General features: G+C 54.8%; 1 protein-coding gene across 2 annotated transcripts; it reads left to right on the top strand.

Moving 5' to 3' along the window:
- Nucleotides 1-154: 154 nt before the first annotated feature.
- PTTG1IP (PTTG1 interacting protein) lies at nt 155-25619 on the top strand. Of its 2 annotated transcripts, XM_059921705.1 has the most exons (6): nt 192-414; nt 7186-7238; nt 9103-9211; nt 12830-13007; nt 13797-13843; nt 15728-17520. In XM_059921705.1, the coding sequence occupies exons 1-6, from the start codon at nt 315-317 to the stop codon at nt 15772-15774; spliced, it is 534 nt and encodes a 177-aa protein (XP_059777688.1). In that variant the 5' UTR covers nt 192-314; the 3' UTR covers nt 15775-17520. The 2 variants fall into 2 exon arrangements, with proteins under 2 accessions (XP_059777689.1, XP_059777688.1); XM_059921706.1 differs by lacking the exons at nt 12830-13007; nt 13797-13843; nt 15728-17520 and adding an exon at nt 25215-25619 and having other exon boundaries at nt 155-414.
- The last annotated feature ends 241 nt before the right edge of the window (nt 25620-25860 follow it).

The raw sequence follows: 25860 nt of genomic DNA, 5'->3' as shown, positions 1-25860 counted from the left end.
CCACTTCCTGAGCCCTCCTCCACCCCTTTAGGGTCAAGGTCGCGTAGCGCCCCTCCCAGCCGCGCAAGCGCACTGAGCCTCAGAGCCCCCCCCCGCAGCCCGCCGCCTTCCCGCCGCGCAGGCGCTCTGATCCGCGCGCCGGGAGGCGGGACCGCGAGCGGCGAAGGGCGGGGCCCCTGTTGCGCACTGGCCAGTCCACCGCCCCTCCCGCCTCCGGCGCGCGGCCCTTCCGGGCGGAGGCGCCTGGCCGAGGTCCGAGGTGCGGCGCGTCCGGCAGACGAGGACGACGACCGACCAGCGGGGCAGCAGCAGCCATGGCGTCCGGCAGGGTCCGCGGGCCGACGCCGCGCTTGGGACTGGCCCTCGGCGGCGCCGCGCTGTTCCTGCTGTTCCTCCCGGAGGCCGCCGCGCAGGGTGAGGGCAGCCGGCGGGCTCGGGGGCTGGGGTGCGGGGCGGGGTCGCGGCGGAGGGGGAGGGCGGGGGGCGCGGTGTCGGGGTCAAGGGGGGCGGAGGGCTGGGGGTCGCAGCCGCTCTGGGTCGGTGCTCCGGGCCCGCGCGGTCTGCGGCCGGGGGGCCACCCGAGTGTCGGCCCGCGGCCTGGGGCGGCGGGGCTCGGGGACGGCGGCGGGCCGGCTCTTTGTCCTGGCTCAGCAGGCGGGGTGGTCCGGGACGGCGGCGTCGGCCTGGCCGAGTGAAGCGACGCCACGACCCTCGGAAAGAGCCGTCTCGGGTGTGGACTCGGGGTCGAAAGCAGAGCTGGGGAGCTCGCTTGTCCCACAGCGGGTCGGCGGCCGGAGTCCAGGGGCCGGGCCCTTGTGCGGGCGCGGCTGGTATGTTGGGGGCCCTGCTCTCTTCGAGGAGGCCTGTATGCGGCCCCTACACCCGCCACCGTGCGGAGTAGGCCACTCCGAGGAGCTCCAGGGACAGCGGCCGGTGCTTGGGCTGAGCCCGCCCTGCCGCTGGTTCCTGGGCTCTCCAGGCCCGCGCTGCGTGGGCAGGTGGGCGGCCTTGCTAGGCGATCCCCTCTGTTCTCAGTAAGTAACTACCTGTGCCAGGTGCTGGGCCCACGGTGGTGACCGACACGTGGAGGCGACGAGTTCCTGGGGGGCCTGACCAGGAAACGGCAGTTAGAGTTGGGGGGGATTAGGGGAGTGCATGACCTAAGAGCCCAGCAGTTCCAGAAGCGCTGGTGCTGGAGGGTGGCTTCCTGTAGGTGGTCTGCAGGCTGCTGGGAATCTTGGGAGCGTTTGATCTGGCTGCTGTGTGTGGCATCCCCGCATGGTCACTAGTGTGGGGAATTGAGCCTCGGGCCGGTGGCCTAAGCGACCTGGGTCAGCCTGAGGGGCCGGGGGTTTTCTCAGCGCCAGTTAGTTGCGGCGTCGTCATCTTCTGTTTAGCACAGCAAAGCACCTTTCCTCTTTGTGACCTCATGGGGTGTCGGTTCCAGGGCAGGACTGCTTGAGTTTTTTCTAATTGCCTTCTGAGCGTACTTGTGTGTACGTTTGTGATATTACTCGTTAATGCAGCAGTCGGGTGGCACAGCATAGGGAACTTTCGGTCCAGATGGATTGTTCAGCACAAATGTGGTGTGAGTGCTTTTTTACCAAACTGGGTGGCTGAGAGCCAAGAGTCCTCAGTCAGCGGAGAACCTCTCCTTGGTGGCCGCGGGTGTGTATTGTTAGAGTGGGTGTGTCAGGAAACGCCCCAGGTGTGTTTGACTGCCAGCTTTTCACCCCTCCCTAGCCCTGGACTTAAGGACAGAGACCCCTGTGGGCTGAGTGGGCATGTCCTGTGACAGTTTGGGAGTGAAACTGGACTCTCACCCTAGTATTTCAGGAGAAAAGTGGCTCTTCTTTTAGCCGCACTGAGCCTGGGCTTGCTGTGAGCTTTTACCGCTTGTCATGCTATAGGAACGTGACTACACTGTTTAAGAGACTGTTTTTCTCGCAAGGATGCTGTGTGTATTAGGAAAAATTACTCTATAGAGAAGCCGAACCAACAGGATATACGTAGCCATCGAGAAAGAGTTATTATGAGGGACTGGATCACGTGACCGAGGGGCCGAGGAGCCCCACGAGCTGCCGTCAGCTTTCCCGGAGAGCTGGCGTGTAGTCCAGGCCACACCTCAAGGCCAGGCAGTGGGAGCCAGGGGGATACGGCCCAGTCTAAGGCTGAAGGCCCAAGGGCAGGGGGAGGGGGACGTCTCAGCTCTCACACGAAGAGCAGACTCTCCTTCCTTGCCTTTCTGTTCTGTTCGGGCCCTCGATTGGCTAGGTGATGCCCACCCACCTTGGAGAGGGCCAGGTGCTTTCATCCATCCACCAACTCATGCTCGTCTCTTCTGGAAACACCCTCACGGACACTACCAGAAACAGTGTTTTGGGAATTCCCTGGCAGTCCAGTGGTTAGGACTCTGCGCTTTCATTGCCGGGGGCTCAGGTTCCGTCCTTGGTTGGGGAACTAAGATCCTGCAAGCTGCGCGGCAAGGCCACAAAAAAAAAAAAAAATCTTAAAAAAAGATAGAAAGAAACAAAGTGTTTTACCAGCTCTCTGGGCATCCCTTAGCCCAGTCAAGTTGACAGATAAAATTAACCATTACGGGTGTGTGAATTCAGAGACCATCATACCAGTCCAAACCTAGCCATGTCTAACGTCTGTCTTCTGTACTGTGCGCTTGGGTGGGGGGAGACGTTAGGAACCGACAAGGTGTTGAAGACTTTCAGAGGGAAGTTCATTGAATTAAAGAAGTTTCATGGGCTTTGGACCCCACTTTAATTGTGTGTGGGGTCAGACTCCACCCCAGAGTTTCGTCTTTACATCTAGAGGGAAGGCAGCCCCTAAAGGGACCTCAGTCTTGTCCTAAACAGAGGGATCCAGAGGAGCTGGTGGTGGCCAGGGTAGCTGGGGGCGGGGTCTCCTTACAGCGGTCCTGCTGCTGAGAACTGGGGCTTCCAGGCAGGTTTCGGGGCATTGGGTGTGTGCGTGGGTCCGAGCCTTTGCCCTCTGCCCTCCTCACTCCCCCTTTTCTGCTGAGGTGGTAGGACAGCCAGGACTTTTTGTCTAGATGAACTTTCTGCCTCGTTTCTCACATGAAATTGACAGCGCAGGCACTCTCTGTGCCCTGTCACCATGCGGCATGGCCATAGTGCCCGGTTCTGGGGCTTTTCCACTGCTGAGGGCACTGCCGAATGCAGCCCTTTGGCCTGTTGTGTTCCACGGTAAATATACTTAACTCATTTCCTTGTTTTTTAAAAACATACCTCTTTACACGCACTAGTGTGTGTCCTTTTGTGCTTAAGCAGTGACTCACCCGAAACTTTAGGAAAGAACTCAAATATATCATGGGTTAGTGTGTCCTGAGAACCTTTTTTTTTTTTAACTTAGTTTCCCAAGAGCATGAGACTTAAGGTTCTCTAGTCACTGGTAAGGAGAGTGCAAGCTGAAGAGTCCCGGCCACGGGCCCTCCGAAGTCAGAACAGTGACATTCAGCGTTAGACCTCGGAAACTCAGGCCAGATGTTTACATGTCTCTGGCTTTCAGCACAGTTTTCTGTTTCCGGGATGAGATAAGATCCAGTGAGTGACTGCTGACGCCCAGTCTCTGAAGCAGCTGCAAATGGTTAACGTATTTCCCTGTCTTACTGCGCAAAACACCCTGCTGTTTTCAAGGGCGAGGAGGGAACGACCTTCTCTCGGCTCTGAACTGACTTTGGGAGGGCTGTTTAACATTGGCGTTTCTGGGTTGAGAACCTGCCTGGTTCCGGGTCATGCTAGGAGCAGGAGGAGGGCGAGCCCGTCTTCCTGGCCCTTCCCCTCCCGGGCCTCTCTGTTGACTCATCTGGCCTGTGACCCAGAGACCCCAGGGTGGACGGGTTTATGGTGTGTATCTTGGAGCCGAGGTCTGCTAGTTCACGCAAGACCAGTTATCACACAGACTTTTAAATTGGAGACGCCTGAGAAAAAATTCCCACGCTTCATCACCTGCTCCCTGGGGCCTCTCTTAACAGTGCTTCAGAAGGACTCAAGAGGGGGTGTGGTAGGCGTCGTGCAGGTCCCCACCATACCTCCCTGCCCAACGCTTTAGCAGAAAAAGTTGAAGGAATAAATGGTACAGTGAACTCCTGAGTCCTTTTCTGTTCTTACAGCCTTTGCCATATTTGCTTTACTGCTCCTTGTCTGTATCTGCTTGTTTCTGTTTCTTTTGGCCGTGCCTGGCGGCTTGTGGGATCTTAGTTCCCTGACCAGGGATTGAACCCGGGCCTCCGCGGTGAAAGCGCTGAGTCTTAACCAGTGGACCACCAGGGAAGTCGCTGCCTGTTACTGTTGTCACCAAACCGTTTGAGAGCAAGTTGTGATGTGGCCATTTACCCTAAATTCGCCAGGGTGTATCTCCTAAGAAGGACGTAGCCAGAAGGTGACGGTCAAGTCTGCACAGTGACCATTGGTACGATCCCGGACCCTTGATTTAACACACGACTGTGCACACAGATCACCAGCGACCTCAATAGCGTCCTCGGTCCTCTGACCCCGGGCTGGCGTGTTGCTTTTAGGTGTCATGTCTCTCAACCTCTGTTCCCCTGCAATAGCTCCTCAGCCTGTCCTTGTGCTCAGAGGCCCCTTTGTGGTCCTGTCTGGTTTCCTCTGATTTGATTCGGATGCATTTGGGGAGGATTCAGCCACTGGGTGACTGTCCTTCCTGCACCCCTCAGAGGCACCTGCTGTCACTTTGTGCCGTTGTCTTGTCACAGGTTGTCTTGGTGATATCTCCAGTCACTTTTCAGGTGCCATTTTCTATTCACAAGTATAATTAAACCGGGGCGGGGGGTGCTCTGAGACCGTGCATAACATCTTGTCCCTCCGCAAACGGCGCAGTGGTCTTGGCGTCCCTGTTTACTGCGACGGAGACTCTTGGCTAGTTGTCCTTCTCTGTGTTTATTCTGTGTCCGTGTGAAATCATGGACGTTCGGGAGGTGAGAGTCCATTACTGTCATTCACTCTGATGTTAAGTTGTGCCACTTTGGCAAGGAGGACCCCCTCCACGCTGGCTTCTGTGTCCTTGTGCCACTTTCTGGCTCAGCAAGCTGTCCAAGGCTGGTGTTGCCCTTTCTCTGCCCCGGTTCTGGCGTTGTTGTTCTGCCCGTTTCCTTTTAGTGGGGACAGTGGCTGGAGACCAAAGGCCTGGCAACATGTGTGCCGTCCTCTCTCAGCCCCTTGGTGGACACAACTAGGAATCCGGCTTGTGAGTGAAACCGTCCTCGGGGCTGTTCCCTCCTGCCGGTGCACAGGGCCCCGGGGCCCCTCTCGGCAGTGCTCTGAGAAGTGGAGGTATTTCGGGGGCCGCCAACTGGCTCTGCCTTCCTGGGGCCGAGGGAGTAAAGCAGTTTAGGATCAGCTTGAACACAAAACAAGCAGCATGCCACTAGAGGCTCTGAGGAGGGTACTAGTTAATAATGACTGCCGTAGAATGGTATGTTGTGACAGAATGAGCTTTCATTTCAGATAAAATAGGATTTTGGTTTTTAAAAATGGAACGTAGAAGACTGTTGAAGAGAAGAACTCTCCAACTCTTTCAAAGTAGCAGTTTACTGTATGGGTCCTGCTTAGCAAACATGAATACAATCGTAACTTAAAGCTAAAGCTCTTTTCCCGTGCATTTTATTAGGCAAGTCTTGGAAAGTAGAGGGAAGCTGAGAGACCTGGGCAGTGAGCACCCCTCTGCCCACCACTGGGTCTGTCACGTTTTGAAGTTACAGACGCGCACGCCCCACCCCCCCCAGCTCCTCCCCGTGCACGTCGTCACCGAGAGCTCAACGTTCGTTTCCTCCTCCTTTTGAGCTCAAGATTACATACGGTGAAATGCAGGAATCCTACGCGCGCCATCCAGTGAGTTACACCTGTGAGACCCTGACCTCCTACAAGCCTCAGAACTGGCCTCTCCAGGAGTTTGGGGCCCCACCCAGCCCATCCTCCTCCCCCCCGCCCCCGAAGATGAGCCTCACCCATCCCCGAGCCCTGCGCTGCGGGCCTTTGCGGGAGGCTTCCCCCAGCCCAGGTCATCTGTAGAGTCATCACGTGTGGCGTAGACGGCGCACTTCTTTTTAGGGCTGAAGAGTGTCCCACTGTAGGACTGGGCCAGTTTCCCTGTCCATCCTCCAGCGACCTCTGTCCCCTTGCCCCCTGGGTGCAGCGTGTTAGGAGGAGGTGGTCCCGGGGAGGGTCGCGTCCTCCGTCCAGGCAGGAGGAGCGGGCCGCGCAGAGGCCTCGGCCAGGGAGCCAGCTGGCAGCTCTCAGGACCAGTGGGGAGGCCGAGGGGCGTGCGGGGCGCCTGGACATCTGGGCCACTTTCAGCTCTCAGGTGTTCCTCTGCGTAAAGTTGCCATCAGCCCCCCTGTGCAGGTGTCCCTGTGCACGTGTGTTCTGGTTTGTCTTGGGTACGAGAGCGAGAGTGGAATTGCCAGGTCTCGGAGGAGCACGTGTTTGTTTTCGAGCCGCTGAGCCCCCGTCCTCACCACCGTTAGCGTCGTCAGTCTTTGTAATGCAGCCGTTCCGGTGGGTGTGAAGTGGGGCCTGACCGCGATTCTCACGTGCCTTTCCTGCTGGCTGATGGGGTGTGCTCAGGCCTCTTCCAAGCGTGTGCGTGTCTTAAGGGGCGGCGTGGGGTGGAGAGCGGCTGCTTGATGGTGGGTTGGAATCCTTTATTCGTGCACCAGCTCTTCGCTTCTGCTTAGCTTGCGTCCCAGAGCTGCCGGCTGCCCGGGGTGTGAGCCCTTCCCGCAGCGCCTGCGCAGGGAAGAGCGCCCGGGGGTGCAGAGGCTGCTCCGCAGGGTTGGGACCGGCCGGCGAGAGGGCCGCGGCCCGGCTTGAGTCTGGCCCGGCATCGCCGTGGCCTCTGGTTCCGGGGTGTCTGCTGACGAGCCGGTCAGCGGTGTGCGACCACGCAGGTGAGAGGCAGGCGGCCGGCCTTGCTGGGCGGCACCGTCTCCTCTCCCAGGAGACCCCTGGGGTCAGGACCACATGCGTGCTGCTTGCGTGTCCTCCCAGGGCCCTGCTGGTAGAGGCTCAGTCTGTGCCTTGAAGGCTTGCGCGGGAGGGGCCGTCCGTCTCCGGGTTCTGAGCGCCACTTGCCCTCCCCCTCCCCACATCGATGCCGCAGGATTCTCAGTGATGTTTGTTCTTTCCCCTGCAGGTTGTTCTCAGAACACAAACAGAACCTGTGAAGAGTGCCTGAAAAACGTCTCTGTAAGTAGCACAGGGTCAGCACGTGATCCAGAAGCAGACCCGCTGTCTCTGACTCCAGGGCCGCTTGTGTGTGTTCAGGGTTCTGTGGTCTGGGGTTTGTGGAGGTATTTTTCATGATGGCTCTTAACAGCCTTTCTCAGGCATATTAAAGCGTCTCGTGAAAGCTGCACACACCACTTGAGTGTTGTTCACATGCTACTTCGACTCCTGAAATAAAACACGTAAGTTTCACACAGCCCGGAACTTGTGTGAGCTCCCGGGGCCCGCAGGCGTGAGCAGAGGTGCCCGGCAGCAGGGTGGGAGCACGTTTAGCCCCTCGTCTGCGACTGTTGACCTGTGCCCAGGGCTTTCCCACGGGGCTCACTCCACCTTGGAGGCCTCGTGTCTTACAGACGGGCCCCGAGACGCGGCGGGTGTGCTCGGAGCCCTCCCGGCCCCCCGCCGGGCTCACGCAGTGCTGAGGGGGCCGCGAGCTGGAGTGCCCGTGCTCTCCCTCGTTGTGTGGGGTTGGGGGGTGCCCAGACCACAGCGGGGTGCACACCTCCTCTGAAGGCCTGACCCCCACTCTGAACCCAGACAGGTGAGGTCAGAAGTGCAGAGGAAAGCCAGGGCCAGGGTAGACCCCGCCGCGTGTGAATTCTTAAAGCACACGGGCTTCCGGAAGGATCTGCTGGCGCCCCTGCGTTGTTCACCGCGTGCGTGTACCTCATTAATCTAAAAAACAAGAGTGGCAAACAGCCACGACACCACCACAAAGAGAACTTATCCTCCTAGTGAGCTCATACGGCTTTCGGTAGAACTGTCATGGAAAAATGGAAAATTAGGTGTTTAAAACTTGAGCTGTTTGAAAATGGTGGATTTCCCAGAAATTGTTAAGCCAGGAAAGAACCACTGGAGTGGAAGGTATTCTGAAACGGCCAAAATGAAGAGGGCCTCCCTGCTGTTTGTCATTTTGAACACAAGACACCAAAGTGGACACTGTGTCAGTGGCACTGGGGCCCCAGGTTTCACTAAAACATTTTTTTGTAATAGATTTTCGCCCTAACTTGGGACCAAAACATACCATGACTTTTCCATCCTGTTAAAACCTCAAAGAAAAAAACTTAGTAAAATCTTTACCGTCAAGCTTGAAAATATCCTGAATGTGCTGACCTGGGCGGGTTGTTAGGTTGACCCAAAGCTCCCATCTGCGCCAGTGCCTGCCCGGCTCTGGGCCCCTCGGCTGGTGTGCTGGCCAGGTCTCTGCCGTGCGTTCCAGAGACTCAGGCACACCTGCCAGGTTTTCTCCAGCTCTGCGGTTCTGGGCAGATGCCCTTGCGCTTTAGTTGCATCATCTTTAAGACAGCCAGCAATAAGACAGACCTCTCGGTCCAGTCCTAGAGATCAAATTAGGATCTTTACAGGGTGATAACCATGCGTGGCCACCACCCCAACCATGCCCGGCTCGGTCCCTCCTGCAGGGGGACGTGGAGAAGGGCGCAAAGGCCTGCCTTCCTGCAGGCGGCTGCCGCCTGGGTGCTCTGGGCGTTAGAAGGTGGTGCCTCGGAAGGGAGGGGAGCGTCCAGGCGGGAGGAGCAGGCCACGCAGAGGCCCCGGGCGGGGATCAGCAAGGAGTCTGCGAGGCAGGCAGGGCGCCTGGTGGAAGAGGTTTGAGTGAGGAGGGCCTTGGTGGGTTGGCGGCGTCGAGCCAGTGTTGGGAAGGGGGCCGAGGGGGAGCAGCATTGTGGCTGGCGGGGCTGGTGCAGGTCGGACCCGGGGCCGACGGGGAACAGCATTGTGGCTGGCGGGGCTGGTGCAGGTCGGACCCTGGCCCGTCTGCCCTTCAGCGTTTACGCGTCTGATGCCCTGTCATCGCCTCTTGCAGTGTCTTTGGTGCAACACTGACAAGGCGTGCTTGGACTACCCGGTGACCAAAATCCTGCCGCCCAGCTCCCTCTGCAAGCTGAGCTCTGCGCGCTGGGGCGTGTGCTGGGGTAAGTCGCTGTTCTCATTGGCTTCTTGCAAAACCAGGGCCGTTTTGAAAATTCTGGCTGTGCTCAGTTACTGTAAGCTGCCAGAAGCGGGGAGGTGGGGAGGCCGGCGCGAGCGGTGGCGTCTGGGAACGTGGCAGCCCGGGTCTGGAGGCTGCCCTGAAGGCCGCGGCCTTGGCTCTGCTCTGCAGGCGGCTCCCCACGCCCCGGGGCCACGCGGGTGGCGCGTCAGCACCTGTCTCAGTGGTGCTCTTTCTCCGAGGGAAGTGAGCCCTAGGGGAGACCCAGGTTGTTTCCTAGGTGGCCTTTTAAATTGGTTTGTGGTGTGTGTTGCCACGTGGAACTCATTTTTATGAGTTGGGCTTATTAATCCTTTCCTTTATGGCTTCAGGTTTGGGGCCATCGAGAGGCCGCCTGGCTACAGGTCATAGGAGCCAGTGCTCTCGCAGAGAATTGTGATGATCTGTTTTATCTGTCTTTTTTCTAATTGATTTCCATCTCAGAATCTGTCAGCCTCCATCTGAAATGACTCACTTCTGATTTCACCAGCTGAAACCCAGGGAACCCAGAAGTTTGTGTCTGTGGGAGTGTGTGTGTATGGGTGTGTGTACATGTGCAGACACACCCGTCACGTCCTTCCAGCTGGCCGTTCCCTCTGCTGCCCTCACTCCAGAAAGGCTCCTTGGGCCACACGGCCGTCTGCTTCCATGTTAGCGGCTGCCTCCTCCGTGGAACCTTCCCTCCCCATCTGTTCCGCACAGACGGCTCCCGCACCAGGGAACCAACCATCGGCATATGGGGCCTTAACTGTTAAAATGCTTTTAAACTGAAGCATGACTCTAACACAGTGCACACGTGAGCCCTCGCTCCCTCTCTCCGGGCCCCAGACTCCAGAGGACACGCACACGTACACACGTGCAAGTACAGACACATGCGTGCACACATGCATGTACACTTGTGCATATACAAATGCCCGTGTACTCAGTGAATTTTCACGTGAGTCTGCAGGTTATCGCCACTCAGCCAAACACACGGACCACGTCCGGCGCTCGCCTGTCCCTCAGGACACCGTGGGCGACTGCTGCGGTGCACTGGTGGACACCGGGCTGTGTGCGGCTGCCGTGTGCTCCCGCGTGGGCTGGACACAGACGCCCACCGCCCTGGGCGTGCGCTTAGGAGCAGACTGCTGAGTGGTACCCCTTTCATGTCTAGCCTTAGTCGGTTGGCCACACGTTTCTCAAGAGTGGCTGCCCCAGTTGATGCCGCTCCAGGCAGCGTGGGGGCACATGGGCTCACGGGGGGTGAGCAGGGGCGCGGGAGGGCAGGCTTTGTAGTAACGGGAGGGTGCAGTGCCCCCGGTTCCTGAGAGAAGGTGCGTTGGCCTTGTCGGGTTTATTCCTCGGGCCTGCAGGGAGCTGGGACCTCATCCACAGGAGCCGAGCGGGTGGGGCCTTGCGGTCAGGCCACTGGAGACCCTCTTGGTCCACCCCGTCAGGGCAGCACCTCACACTAACTCAGCCCTGTGCCACAGGTGCTTTTATTCTTACAAGTAACTGTAGAATCATCTTAACCAGTTCTAGGCAAAATTGTTTTGGGGTTGTGATTGTAATGACCTTAAATATATATGTTCAGGGGATTTCCATGGTGGTTCAGTGGTTAAGACTGCACTTCTACTGCAGGGGACCTGGGTTCGATCCCTGGTTGGGGAACTAAGATCCCACATGCTGCACAGCTCAGCCAAAAAACAAACAAAAATACACACACACACACACACACACACACACACACACACACACGTTCAGTTGGAGAACAGCAAGATCTTTACCGGTTGAACCCCCGTCTGGGAACGGGTGTCTCTCTCCGTTCAGGTCTAGTACGTCCTAGAGTAGATTTCTCGGAAAGAAGCCCATAGTTTTGTTTCCCATCATGGTGGGATTTCTGTTTCCGTTTTATAATGGTTTAGCTGCTAATCAGAAAAGCTCTTGTGGGGGTAGGTGTATTTTAGAGCCAGCTGTCTCATTGGTCTCACGGGGTTTTGTTTTTTTTGGTTTTTTTTTAAATTTTATTTTATTTATTTATTTTGGTGGCACCAGGTCTTAGTTGTGGCAGACGGGCTCCTTAGTTGTGGCACGTGGGCTCCTTAGTTGTGGCTCACAGGCGCCGTAGTTGTGGCATGCAGACTCTTAGTTGCAGCATGTGGGATCTAGTTCCCTGACCAGGAATCAAACCCACGTCCCCTGCATTGGGAGGCGGATTCTTAACCACTGCGCCACCAGGAAAGTCCCTCGCCGGTTTTTAAAGTTGATTGTTCTCGGGACTTCCCTGGTGGCACAGTGGTTAAGAATCCGCCTGCCAACACAGGGGACACGGGTTCAGTCCCTGGTCCGGCAAGATCCCACATGCAGCGGAGCAACTAACCCTATGCACCACAACTACTGAGGCTGTGCTCTAGGGCCCTTGAGCCACAACTACTGAGCCTGTGCGCCACAACTACTGAAGCCCATGCGCCTAGATCCCATGCTCCACAACAAGAGAAGCCACCACAGTGAGAAGCCCGCGCACCACAATGAAGAGTAGCCCCCGCTCGCCACAACTAGAGAAAGTCCACGTGTAGCAACGAAGACCCAACGCAGCCAAAAATAAATAAATAAAATAAATTTATTTTAAAAAATAAATAAAAATAAAGTTGATTGTTCTCGAGTTCTCTAGTCAAAAAGTTACGCCGTCTGCCTGTGGGGGTCTCCTGTTACTACTGTATCTTGCAATTCTGGCACTTCCAGAACAGGACAGAGGAGGAAAAACCACATGATTCAAAGCTCAGAAGGCAGAGCGAGTGCTGTCACACTGGCAGCCTGAGGGGGGCTGGGGGCAGCGGGGCACTGGTGTCTCCCTCCCCTTCCTGACCCAAGGAAGAGCTCTCACCTTCCGGACCCCAGCCCACCCCCCACCCCCCAACCAAGAAACCAGTGGCACCAGAGCTTACGAGCTGTGTGTGGCAGGGGGCCGTCCTGTGAGGGTTGCGCTGCTGTCCAGGGCGGGGCTGTGCTAACGGGAAGGTGTCAGCCTGTCCTGTGATGGGCTCTGGCTTGAATGGAGTGGAAAAGTACCGACTGACTGGTTTTAATTTGTAAATCCTCAAGAGAAGTTGGAAAGAATTGCAACTTGTTCTGAGTGCGTTTGGTCTGGACGGGAAGTCACAGTCACCGTTTTCCAGCCCGCGGGCGTTGGCCTGGGCCGTGGCTCCAGCTGGTGCTCAGCCCGTGCGGGCAGACGTGTGTCCTGTTGGCAGCAGATGGGAGGCTCTGGGCTTTGACTTAGATAATCACGGAAGCCGCGTCGGGCTTAGCATCCGATTCCGCGAGATTGAGTCAAGTGTCGTAGCAGCTGAGTGCACCGCGGAGCTTCTCTTTCTTCCTGGTTTTGTTAACTGTTCTCAGGTTGGAAACAGCCTTTCAGCATCAGGTGATGAGAAAAGCTACCTGTTGCTTCAGGTTGATGGAAATGGTGACAAAGTCACAGCAGCAGGCTGAGGAAGGTGGGGGTGTCGTCGTTCGTCCCCGCCCCCCCCCGGAGGGGGCGGGGCCTGAGCGGGGCCCTGACTCTGCGCCTTTGCGTTGGCAGTGAACTTCGAGGCCCTGATCATCGCCCTGTCGGTGCTGGGGGGCGCCCTGCTGCTGGGCGTCGCCTGCTGCTGCTGCTGCTGCTGCTGCTATGGGAAGCGGCGGAGCCGGCGGCCGGATAAGAGCGAGGAGAGGGCCGCTCGGGAGCGCGAGGAGCGCCGGGTCCGCCAGGAGGAGCGGTGAGGCCCCGCGACCGGGGCGGTTACTCGGTCCCAGCTTTCTCCACGTGGAAAAGTCAGGACCGTGTTGGGCGTCCGAGGGGGCTTCTCGGTGGTGGCGTGGAGGGTGGGAAGCCGCGTGGCAGGGACCTGGCTGGTGGCTGCCAGCCCGGGGTTCGGGGCCCGTCCGGTTCTGAGCCCGTGGGGGCTCAGCAGGAGGAAGGCTTCTGACTGGGGTCTCCTGTCTGTCCGAGCCCAAACCGGGCTTTTTGTGTGACTAGTGCTCTGGTGACCGTGCGTCCCAGGTTCCGGAGCCCTTTGGCGTGCGCGCGGTGGGGCTGGGGGGCTTGTCAGCCCGCAGCTGCTGGGGCCGAGGCTCCTGCGTGTTCCTAACCATCTTCAGAACCAAGCGTAAGATCTTTGCTGATTGGTTCGTTTTCATACGGAAAAAAATGTCCTCAATCACAGTACAGGGTATTGGAATTGCTTTTCTTGAAATGAAGGGGTCCGTGCTCAGCACCCTGTCCGTCCTGGTGGGAGTGTGGCCGTGGCCACGTCAGAGCCGCCACCACCCGGCTCTGGCTCCCGGAGGCCACAGGGAGTGAAAGGCACAGCCGTTGGAATTACACTGTGGGGACTTCCCTGGCGGTCCAATGGTTAGAGCTCTGCGCTTCCACTGCAGGGGGCCCGGCTTTGATCCCTGGTCAGGGAACTAAGATCCCGCAAGCCCCGCAGACACACACACACACACACACACACAAGAAATTTACACTGTAATTTGCTGCTGAACGAGATTTCTGTGTTTTCTAGGAGAGCAGAGATGAAGTCAAGACATGATGAAATCAGAAGGAAATATGGTGAGAATCGCCTGGCTCTCCATTTCCATTGGCAGGAGCTGGCCTGGCCGTCTTGGCCACGTCCAGCGCCCGGCGGGCTCTGCTGTAGGGTGAGGGCTGCACCGGGAGCGGCTTCTCGTAAGACGAGGCCTACGAGTGTTTCTGCCTCTGCCGGCCTTCCTGGCACCTGTTTGCTGGTGAAGTGCTGTCGCCCTTTCCCACCTTGTGGTCTTGTTTGCCCTACGGTGGGGTGAGTCCCTTACCTGCGGGGCTTTGCCCGCCTTCTCCCTTGTGCTGGAGTTGCTCCTGGTCCGCCTCCTGACCGAGTCGGCAGTAGCCACACTGAGGCCTTGGACCGCTTGTTTCCCGGGAGCTGTGTCCTGGTTCTGTTCTGGGTTTTTGTTTGGTGAGGTTTTCGGTGGGGGAACTATTTTTTCGGTGTTTGAGATCATTGAACCTGCTCCTGTGTTTAGCTGGCTCTGTACTGATTTTCAAACCACCGATATCATTGGTGTTTTCTGCTCCCTGGCACTTGGTTTCCAACGAAATTTGGAAATCATGGAAAGGAGCTTTTGGGCATCTGATTAACATTAATGTAAATAAAAGACAAGATGGTTGTGTGCTTGTGTGCGTGTACACACACACACACACACACACACACACAACATAGCACAGATAGTGATGGGATCCTGGAGCTTTGGCATCTGATTAACATTAATGGAAATAAAAGACAGGATGGTTGTGTGCTCGTGTGCGTGTACACACACACACACACACACACACAACACAGCACAGGTAGTGATGGGATCCTGGACCTTTGCTCTGCCTGGCCTGCACGAGGCCTTTTCTGGAACAGTCACGGATTCGCTGTGTTCCTATTTGGAGCTGGTCAGTTGCCCTTTAATTGCACTGAAAGAATTACCTTGTGCCCTTTGTGTAAAGCCCTTTGAGTGGCCTGGACTTGGGAAGGAGGAACCCTCAGCTGTGGGGAACCTTCGAGCTCCTGGTGGGAGCGGGAGGGAGGTGCTTGGCCTTATTAACACCAAATGCACTGCAGACGAAACCATCTCTTGAGTTTAGAAGGCCTTTGGTTTCTTTATCACAAAGCAGTTTATGTCTGTTTTTCCCTCTAAACTAGAAGTAGAGCCAGGATCTGGGGGGTTTTTTGGGTTTTTGTTTTCCCAACAGGGCCTTAACAAGACTGCTCGTATTTGGTATTTGGCACATGATAGTTTTTTACCCAAAACCAACTGTGTGCTCCGCCCCACCGCCAGGCTGAGCGCTTCCCGGCCCAGGCTGAGCTCTTCCCCGCCCCAGGCTAAGCTCGCCCTGTTCCTCTGACAGAAGGGCATTCTCCCCTCTGCCCTTACCTTTCCCCCATTGTCCCCCGCCCCCCAAAACCCTGTGTAAGTAGATGTGTTGCAGTAGCTCCGGATAGTTGGCGTGTACAGACCAGATGTTTAAAGAGGGGAGAGGGTGTGTTTCCACAATGCAGAGAGAAAACTCCGAGTCTTTGGGTACTTAGCTCCTTCACAGTTAAACTGACGGTCACCTTCTTTGTGTGGCCTTAATTCTGAAAATTAATCAGCATTTATAAGAACATCTAAAGTAAGGTGGTTTGGTTTTGTTTTCTTCTGTATAATTTAGAGAGAATCAGCAAACAAGTGTTTATTTCTTAGGATCTGTGTTTCTTAGAAATACCGTTTCCAGTAAATTCCACTTCAGTTTTAAAGTCACCTGTGGTGCGCCTTTCGCGAAAGGTTAAGGGTAGTGTTTGAGCCTGCTTAGCGTACCCGTCTTCCTTTTGGCCTCAGTAAATCTTCATAGAAGACACCACGTGCTGCTTTCTGACCCTCGTTTCCTTTTGGCTGAGTGCATTTCTAATCAGGCCCGTTTTGTTTTCAGGTTTGTTTAGAGAAGAAAACCCATATGCTAGATTCGAGAACAACTGAGATGCACTTCGTGGCACGGCGAGCGGTCTCCACGCCTTTCCTCGGGCTGTGGGTCAGCAGGGACCCGCTGCCCCGTCCGCCTCCGACCCTGGGGAGGGAAGCTGCCCTCCAGGCCCAGGCCTGGGAGCTTCTGTTCCCTCTTCTCTCATTTCTGTATTTAGTCACTTGAGACATTAAGACTGTCAGGGCTTTTCTGTTGTTCATTTGGGGAGGAAACTGCACATCCCAGGCCTCTGCTCCGTCTGCGAGCCAGTGCAGACCGTCTCCCTGCGTCCGGGCCTGTGCAGCTCCACACGCAGGAAGTGGGGCGTCTGCAGTCCATCTTGGGGCCACCCTCCAGCCCCTGTCATTTCCCCAGAAAAGCACAGACGACTTGCCATTGACCTCGGGGTACAGGACGCAGTCGGACGAGGGTTTGCTTTCTGACCTTGACTATACCGAATAGCATTGAGCGGTAGTTAAACTCACCCTACGTCTTTTTTTTTTTTTTTTTTTTTTAATAATTCTTGGATTTTATTCTCCCACCTAAAAGATTCCACCAAAAAGCTTTACTGTCAAAGTTCAGGCCACTTAGGGGATGATTTTTTAGTGTGTCTCTTTACTGGAACATCAAGATATTTTTCCAATAAAAGTTTGAATTATAAAACCTCTCTGAAGGGCAGTAGTTGGTCAGGTGCTGGTGTGTGGATGGCAGGGGGGCGTGTCTAAGAGGCTTTGCCTGCCTCCTTTCCCGCCCCGTTGACCACAGGCCTCAGGCCCCAGGGGCGGAGTCTCCTGAATCAGACCTTCCCTACCATCTGCGATGGTCACCTAGGGCTCGCAGGTGACCGGAGGTCCGCCCTCGGCAGGCAGTGGCCTGCACTGGCCAGGCTCCGCGGGGCCGCTGATGGGATCTCCACGCACGACAGATGCTGGCGGTTGTCCTGCTTGGCCGACAACCTGAGCTCCCGGCCTGCTCCTTTGTCTCGGCCGTGTTCTGGGAACTTCCTTCAGTGGCCGCACGTGGTGGTTCCTTTTCTTCCAGATCAAGATGCATGACTGCAGTAAATGGTCTGAGCGCTTCCTGGCAGGGACAGCAGACCGTGGAGTCACCGTGAACAGCCTTTCTTAAATCTGAAAATAGTCCTAGTTGCCAAATTGCTTTGAATGTGAAAACCATTGAGCTTTGGGGAGGTGGGTGAACAAGCACATGAAGTGAGTGAGTTCGTGCGGACCCAGTGATCAAAGGACATGTCGTCAAACAGTTGCACGTGCCTCGTTAGCTACACAGATCTGTTTAACAATTCTACCTTTAAGTTTCACAAACAACCTTTAACAAACTCTTTAGTCTTATTTCTCTGGTTTCTTGGGCATTTGATAGCAGTGAAAGTATTATGAAACATTCCTAAGTATTTTATAACAGTTTGCAAATTTTTACTTTCTACTGTTTGTTCATAAAAGAAACTTTGTGATAGACTTCAGTGAACTTTGTATTAACATGGTAGTTGGTGTGGATGTAAAGTCACTCTCTTGACTTGAGGCTGCCGAGCTGAAAGCAGAGCCGGGTTGTTAGCGCGAGTTGTTAGAGCGGGCGCCGTCCTCCCACACAGCACGGGGCCCGCCTCGGGAGCGTCACTGTAGCCGTGAGCTTCTGAGATGGTACTAAGAGCAGCCAAAACTGTAACCTCAAGGAGACCATGAGCCTGAGTGCCTTAATCTTTAACCAGTTTCCAGCCAGCAGATTAATACACGCTTTTGTTGACTATGCTTTGCGTTCCTTGTGTTTCATTTCTGGGCGGTGTGGACGTGATTGCTTGGGGAGTGAGGACAGGGGGACTGTCCGGGTAAAGAGGGGCTTCTGCACCCATCGGTGTGAACGAGCAGCCTCCCTCCCAACACGCGGCCGGCGGGGATCGGCCCCGCCGTTTGTCCCTGCTGCAGCGCTGGGATCAGGTACAGAGGGCTGCAGGGGAAGCAGCTGTACCTTTGCGCTCGGAGTCCTTGGCTCTCCTGTTTGAAGCAAGTGACCAGCAACAGACTTCTCCCACGCTAAAGCCCAGGGGTTTTTTGAGCCCGTCTCCTTGCTGGGCCCTTCTCTGCTCCAAACTGCAATGTTTTGGTTGGCTTGGCCTCAGTGTGTGTTGGGCACAGGAACTTGCCTTCAGTGACAGGACTGCTGACGGTGACAGGAAGGGGGCGGCGGGCACTGCTGGCCCCTCTGGCCACCCCCGGGAGGAGGAACAACCCACGCCCGGGACCGAGCGGCTCAAAGCCGCACCCCAGGACCCGGCTTCTCGCGAGGGGAAACCGTGGTGGGAGTGAAGCTGGATGGCTGCTTGGGGGAGCCGGCCCCTTTCCCCAGAGGGTCCGGGCGCCACCTGCCCAAGGGACGGAGAGGTTGTGCCAGCTCATCAGGAGCCCACCCGCTCGGCGGCTCTGACCCCGCGGTCCTGGGCTCCAGAGCGTGGTGGCCGTAGGTCCAGCGTCAGAGCCGGGCCAGCTCCCTCACCCTCTCCCCCTGCTCAGGGTCCCCCAGGCCCTGGTGACCCTGACTCCACGTTCCCGCCCCTCTCCCCGAGCGGGGCACCAGGGTCACGTGCCCTGAGCCGAGGCCGCTTCCTCCCCCACCCTGGGCCCCACTGGTCCTAGCTGAGCATCTGGGCTGCCCCCGCCTCCTGTGCACCAGGCCCACCGCCTCCAGGGATGTCGGAGTGCGCTGCGGATGACCGGACCAGAAGGTCGCTTGGCCGAGGTCAGCGTGGAGGCGCTCTGCTCTCCCAGCCTGTGCAGGCACCCGCCGGCTGGCGACCTCGGCCGGCGGGGTCGGGAGAAGAGAGCAGGGCCTGGGTGCCAGGAGCTGCGACCCCAGGGCCCTGGCTGTGAGCCACAGCCGTTCTTCAGGACCCGTCTGCTCTGTAACAGCCACAGAGGGGGTTCAGTTGGCCGTGGGGTATCTGCTCAGGTCACCATGACAAGCACCGCAGACTTGGGGCTTAAACAACAGACATGTATCGTCTCACAGTCTGGAGGCTGGGAGTCCGAGGCCCAGGGGTCGCAGGGCTGTCCCTCCCGAGGCCTCCTGGGCATGTGGACAGCCGTCCCCTCCCCGTGCCCCCGCGTGCTCGTCCCGTGTGTGTCTGTGTCCTCGTCTCTCCTCGTAAGGACCCGGTCAGGTTGGATTAGGACCCACCCAGCGACCTCGTTTTAACTTCATTACCTCATTAAAGGTCCTCTCTCCGCATTCTGCACGTTCTGAGATGCTGGGATTAGGGCTCTGGCTTGTGAACCTGGGGGACACAGTCCAGCTAGTCACAGGCAGGGAGCCTTGCGTTCGAGCCTGGGGGGTGTCCTGACCTGCAGCACTCCCTCGGGGGATGTGGCGCCTCTGGTCCGCCTCCCGCAGCAGGGGGTAGGGCTCCGCGGGCTTCCACGGGGCCCTTGTACGGTGTGGCCTCCGCTCCGGCCCCGAGCACAAGTCGGGAGACTCCATGGGGCGCTAAGTGTGCTTGTTCCCGCTACACATTCTGGGCCCCTGGCTCCCACGGGCCCACGGTGAGCGAGACTCGGGGTGAGACCCATTCTCATCCGGCCTCCACAAGCCCACTCTGGCCGGTGGACCTCAGTGGCTGACCGGGCCTCTTCAGAGCTGGTGTGTAGTAACCCCTGAGGGTCAGGGGCTTTCCTTTGCTCCAGGACACAGTGACCCTTGAAAATGGTCCTCGGTCCCTCTGAGGAAGCCCTGAGAGCCACTTGCTGGTCTCACCTGTGGCTGAATTGCAGGCTCCTTCCTCACCAGTCCCGGAAGCTGCTGGGAGGAGCCAGGGACCCCCGTTACGGTGACGGGTTGGGGCTTGACCAAAAGACCTAGAATTATCCTGCCTGCTAGTTTAGCAGCTGTGCATCAGTTTCATTCCCAGGGTCCCTGCCATCGGTTCAAAAAATTCTGATTCCTCTCCTTCCATGATTATTTGCTCTGCGTCTGTCTCTAGCGTTAAGTACTGACATCTGGTACCACCACGCCAGGGCCCCTCATCCCCAGGGAGATCGGGTGACCCCGCCCCACGGCAGCCTCCCCGGTCTGCAGAGGACAGCCGCCGAGGCGCTTTGCCCATGCATTTCTCCCTGGCTCTGTGCAGGGAGTGTCCTGAGCTCAGCTGGAGGGGAGGGGCGCAGGCTCACGTAACAGGCCCACCGACACCCCCGTTTCTGGGAGCCCAGGCCTTTCCTCCGCAGCAGCGGGCCTGCACCTCGGCTGCTCACGGCGCTTGCCAGTGCCAGCCCGCACTCCCAGCCACACCCACCTCATGGGTCTCATTTCACAGGTGGGTTTTTCCCAACATCTCCAGGTGGTTCTAATGCACAGCCGAGGCTGAGAACCACTGCCCTCGGGGCTTGCTCCTCATGGCGCGGCCCAGGTTTTAGTAGACCGGCATCACCTGGGAGCTCGACAGGCCTGCAGAACGTCAGTCCCTACCCAGGACCTGCCGAGTCAGAACCTGCGTTTCGCCAAGATTCCCTGACGATTTGTCTACAGCGTCCCATCTGAGCAGCACCGCTGTCCACCAGGGGTTCTCAAGCTTGAGCTGCGTCGGAACCCCCTGGAAGGCTCATAAAACCCAGATGGAGGGGCCCCACCCCGGAGTTTCCGAGCCAGCGGGTCCGGGAGGGGCCCCAGAGTGTGCGCTTGTAACGCGTTTCCAGCAGACGTGGGTGCTGCTGGTCCAGGGACGTCGGGAAGATTGCTCTAGAACGCCAGGGACGTTTCTTATTCTAAGCGGTTGGATGCCGGTGATGCCCACGTTTCCGTTGGCCAGACTGGTGACACCATCCCCGCATCCTGGGGCGGCTCTCACGGAGGTACCTTCAGCCCAGTCAGGCCTGTGCATCATCTCCCTGGCCTGACGGGTGTGAGCTCCGTTTCTAGGATGTTCCCAGACCCTGCCAGTATAGCTGGTGAGGACCCACAACCTTCGGGTAGTTGTGTGGACCTCTGACCCTTCTTTGGGGCCGGGAGGCGGTCAGTGGAGAGGCCCCGCCTCCCTAGGGGAGGGGCCGGTGGGGTCATGTGACTGGGGCTGCCTGAGGGCCAGGCAGGGAGGGAAGAGGGATAAAATGAAGGATCCCTGACGCTCTCTGGACCACAGGACCCCTTTTCCCGTTTTCTGTGGCCAGAGGGATGGGTTTTCTCCTGAGGTTTGGGGTGCCTGGTCAGCAGCCACAGTGCAGCTCCAGGATCGGGGTCCCTTCAGGACAGGATCCGGTGAGTAAAAAGCACAAAACCAGCCAACCGACCAACCAACCAAAACCTGGGTTCACTCACATGCTTTGGCTCGCAGCGTCTCCTTTCCTCTGGCCAGAGAGAGAGGCTTTCTCTTGGAGGTTTTGACACCTGCATTGGTATGTAATCCCACACTGGGGTCTCCCTCTGGTCGAAGCTGGCCGATGAAAGAGGAGGAACACTTGGAAAGTCACCCCATCAGGTCTCTAAGTTTTGGGTCTGCTCTCAAAGCTGCCTGCTGTTCCTGACCTTTCAGAGTCCTCGGAGGGTTGTGTCCTGTCCGCACCAGAAGTCTCTCCTTGGCTTCTGAAGGCTGGTTTGCTGAGTATAGAGACCTGAGCGTCGTGTGTGTGGAGGCAGCGTGTCCTCGTCCTCATTGTCTTCGGCTTGCATCGTTTCTGCATCAGGTGTGCTGTGATTCTGATCCTTGTTCCTGTGCACGTAACGTGTCTTTTTTCCCCTCTCTCTGCCTTCGAGGTGTCTTCCTTATCTTTGGTTTTCATCGCTTGAATATGCTGTGTCTTGTTGTGCCTTTTGTATATTTATTATATATATTATTAAATGTATATATTTAAATCCTCTGAATTTGGATCTGTGCTGTGGTGTCTTTATTTTTAGAAAATGTGTAGCCATTATTTTTTCCAACATTTCTCCTGCCCACTCTCTCCTCTCCTTCTGTGACTCCGATTACACATGTGTTAGACCACTGGAAATTATTCCAGGGCTTCCATTTGCTCTGCTCTGTTGGCGGGGTGGGGGTCCACCTTTCCTCTTTGTTTAGTCTGGGTAATTTCCACAGTCTTATCTTGAAGCTCATGATTCTCTCCTCATCTGTGCTGAGTCTACTCGTGAGCCTGTTGAAGGCATTCTTCACCTCTGTTACTCTGTTTTTACTTCCAGCATTTCCACTGGCCTCTTCCTCAGAGTCTCCGTCTCTGTGCTGAAAGTCTCCCCGCCCTTTTCTTCATGTTATCTTTCCCACTACAGCCTTAACATAAATCCTGTCAGACAATCCCAGCATTTGAGTCACATCTGAGTCTGGTTCTGTTGATTTTCATGTCTTGATTGTGGGGGGTTTTTTCTTCTTTTTTGTGTCTTGTAATTACTTACTGAAAGCCAGATATTGTCTTTAGGGCAGTAGAGACTGAGGTTAGCAGTATTTATATCTGGAAATTGACATTCCTCCTCTTCTTCTGTTTGGCTGCCATTGCAGGGGTCAGGCAGGCTAGGGGCTGACTGGCTCTGGGTTTTGTGGTTGCCGTGGTTACCGTTAGTGTCCACTGACCTCAAATTCCTCTGGCATGGCCTCGTGCTGAGGGTGGAGGATGGTTTGCTGGAGGGTTTTTCTCCGCCTTGAATGCCAGGCCTCCCCTGTGCACCTCGGGAAGAGGCTCTCTCCAGCCTCTTGGTCCTCTCTCCCCTCACTGTGATGGGCCCCTCCAGCTTGCTTCTTGGCACTGACTGTCCTGGAACGGGGCATGGCTGGTAGGGCTTGCTGTTGCCCTGGTCCAGGTCCACATTGATGCAGGCCTCATGTCCTTGGATCTTGGGGTGGAACTTATTCAGTGATCCTGTTTCCTCTCCAGAGACAGAAGACCTCCAAGGGGCTGGGCCCAGGATGTATTCTGACAATAAGGACAGTGAAATGATACCTTTAAAGGCTTTAAGCTCAGATTTCTTTTTTTTTTCTTAAATTTTTAATTTATTTTTGGCTGGGTTGGGTCTTCGTTGCTGCACGCGGGCTTCTCATTGCGGTGGCTTCTCTTGTTGCGGAGCACGGGCTCTTGGCAAGCGGGCTTCAGTAGTTGCAGCACGTGGGCTCAGTAGCTCTGAGGCATGTGGGATCTTCCCAGACTAGGGATCAAACCCATGTTCCCTGCATTGGCAGGCAGATTCTTAACCACTGCGCCACCAGGGAAGTCCCTAAGCTCAGATTGCTATACTCAGAAAAGTAACCTTCAAAAATGGAGAGAGTTCTGGTGTGAACAAGACAAAGTAAGCAACTGTCTGAGACTCTGAAAGCTTAATAATAGCAGGCAGATTAGGGAGAGGACCCAAAACTTAAAGACAAGGAGGCCAAAATCCCAGCTTTCTGATAGGTTTAGGAAAAGTTATGATTTTGAGGTTGTCCAGCTTTTCTTGTTTTTAGATGGGGGTAATGATCATTCCAGCTTTCTACCTCCTAGGCAGAACTCGCCCTCTGTATGATTTTGCTTCTTACAATTTAATGAGGTTTTCTTAAAGACCTAATATGTGCTCAAACTTTGTAAATATTCCACAGGTGATTAAAAATATTACATAAATTTTTCATTGGTTTCCAAATTCTTTCTCTCTCTATGCATTATCATGAGCTTATTGATTATGTTATTCAGATCTTCTATATGCTTACTTAGTCTTTGTCATTGTGACACCTTTCAGAAAGAAGAGGGACCCTCACCCAAAGTTTGGTCCAGTTGTCAAGACTGGTGACAACACACACACACACACCAAGAGGGTATGGAAATGTTCATCCCTCACATAAGGAGGCTTTCTAGGGAGAGCAGTGCAGGCCTCCCAAGCTGGTCTGAAAATGGCTTGAGAGCCAGGAAAGGAGATGCACTTGGGGCTTCTGTTGTGCTAGGGCGGGGCCATGGTGAGGGTTTCTGCATGCATGGGCAGGTGCTTGAGTGGTTTGAATTTCCCACCGGTACCAAAGGAGGCAGCGCTCAGTCTTTATCTGCCTGCTAAGATGTGGGGAAGAAAGAAAAGAGGCAGGGATGAGGCTTTAAAAATGTCAGCTGTTAAACATAAAAAAAAACAGAGTCAGACCCTATTTGCATTTTTCTACCTGCTTCTTGGTGGCATGGACCCATTACTAATGTAATATATCTCTCATTGTCCATTTAATGCTTTGCAGTTTGAAATGTATTTTATCTGATATGAAAACTGTTATAAGCTATAGCATTTTTGCCTTTTATTTTTACCCTTTCTCTACTCTACAGTAGAAGAAAACATAGTTGTATTTTTTTGACCCACGTAGGGAGCCACTGTTTTAAATAGAACAATTTAATCCATACATATCTAGTATGATTGCTGATCTTTACTTATTCTTACTATCTTATTTTGTATGCTCTATTCTACTTTCTTGTTGTAGAGCTGGTATAATTGCCTTTGCTTGAATCCTTGCTCTGCTGCTTTTAGTAACCAGGTAAACTTGGATGTGAAACTTGTGCCTCAGCTTCCATATCTGTGAAATGGTACAATAATGGTACCTACCTCATTCCATTAATGTGTATGAAGGTATGAGAGTGCAAGTCACATAAGTGCTACATAAATGTCTTCTGTTATTTCTATTGTTTCCTTTTATCTGTTTTTATGACATTGTCAGATTGGTTGAGTTTTGTTGTTGCATTGTTCTTGCAGTGGTTTGAAAGTTATTTCTCCTATCCTTGGGACAATCTTCTCCCTCTGCTTCTATTTTCTTCTGACCTACCTTCCAGTTCATAATAATCTCTTCCACCATGTCTAATCTGTTGTTAAACCCATCTACTGAATTCATAGTCTCAGTGATTGTATTTGTTTTCAAATTTCCATTTCTTTATAGATTTCACTAATCTGCTGAAAATTTCCATCTCATAGTCTATTTCCTTGAACATATTAGAGTTATTTAAAAATCTATCTAATAATGCCAATATCCTGTTCTCCTGTGGATTTATTACTAATATATACATACTTTCTCCCTTGGTCTTGGATCATTTGTTTTCTGGTTCTCTTTGTGAATTTTTATTCTGTTCTGGATATCGTCTATGAAGATATTTTAGTTAACCTGAGGCCCCAGGTGCTGCTGCTGTCCTCCAGAGATTTCCTCTGGCTTCAGGCTGGCAATGGGCAGGAGAGCAGATCAGCTTGGTGCAATTTGGGAGTGAGCCGTTTGGATGCTGGGTTTCAGTCTGTGAGGATTGATCTACACCTCAGCCTCACTCCTTTGTTGTTTCAGTGTTCCAGCTGAAGGTCCATGTTATTATCAGAGCCCCCCGACCAGTTTATCTTGCAGTAGGTCCCGCCCAATTATTGTCTCCCCCATCCTATGAGACTCAAAAGCTGTGCTCAGTGTCTCAACTTCTTGTGTGCCGCACGTATTAGGGACTGCACTGTGTGTCTCCCTCCCTCCCTCCCTCTCCCCCTCCCCCTCCCCTGCACACAGAGGAAAGCCATGCGAGGACACGGGGAGATGGCGGCCATCTACAAGCCAAGGAGAGAGGCCTCAGGAGATACCCATCCTGCCCACACCTTGATCTTGGACTTCCAGCCTCCAGAACTGTGAGAGACTATTTGTTTAAGCTGCCCAGTCTGTGGTATTTTGTTATGGCTGCTGAGCTGACTAAAACATCATACTAATCGCTAAATATCTCAAAAGGAAAACCACGTCCCTTCTTTCTGGGATCTTCGCTCCTCAAGAAAGTCTTCTCTGTTTTGGCAGTTATCGGGTGTCTTCAAACAGATTTTCAAAATATTTTATACAGATTTTCTTGTTGTTCAAAACCATAATAGTTTTATAATTTGCTTTTAAAAAAAACACATAATGTGTGAGCATCTTTTACTGTTATCAACTACTCTTTCTTTTTACACATTTAATAGTGGCACAGCCTTTCATTATATGAATCAACCATAGTTTAATTCCTTCTTGTAACACATTTAGATACTGTATTTCATCAATTCTAATTGGGGTGTCTTGCATCCATAACCTGTCATAGTTTAACATGTGTGTTAAATAAAACAATGTTTTGTAATTGCTGATGTCTCAGAGTTGATGATGGATGATGGGTCCAAGCTCTGCCCCCCTGAAGTTA

Source organism: Balaenoptera ricei, chromosome 4, assembly GCF_028023285.1.
Source record: "Balaenoptera ricei isolate mBalRic1 chromosome 4, mBalRic1.hap2, whole genome shotgun sequence".
In the NCBI taxonomy this organism is placed as follows: Eukaryota; Metazoa; Chordata; class Mammalia; order Artiodactyla; family Balaenopteridae; genus Balaenoptera; species Balaenoptera ricei.
The sequence above is the reverse complement of the archived record's forward strand: the minus strand, read 5'-3'. Positions and strand labels throughout refer to the sequence as shown.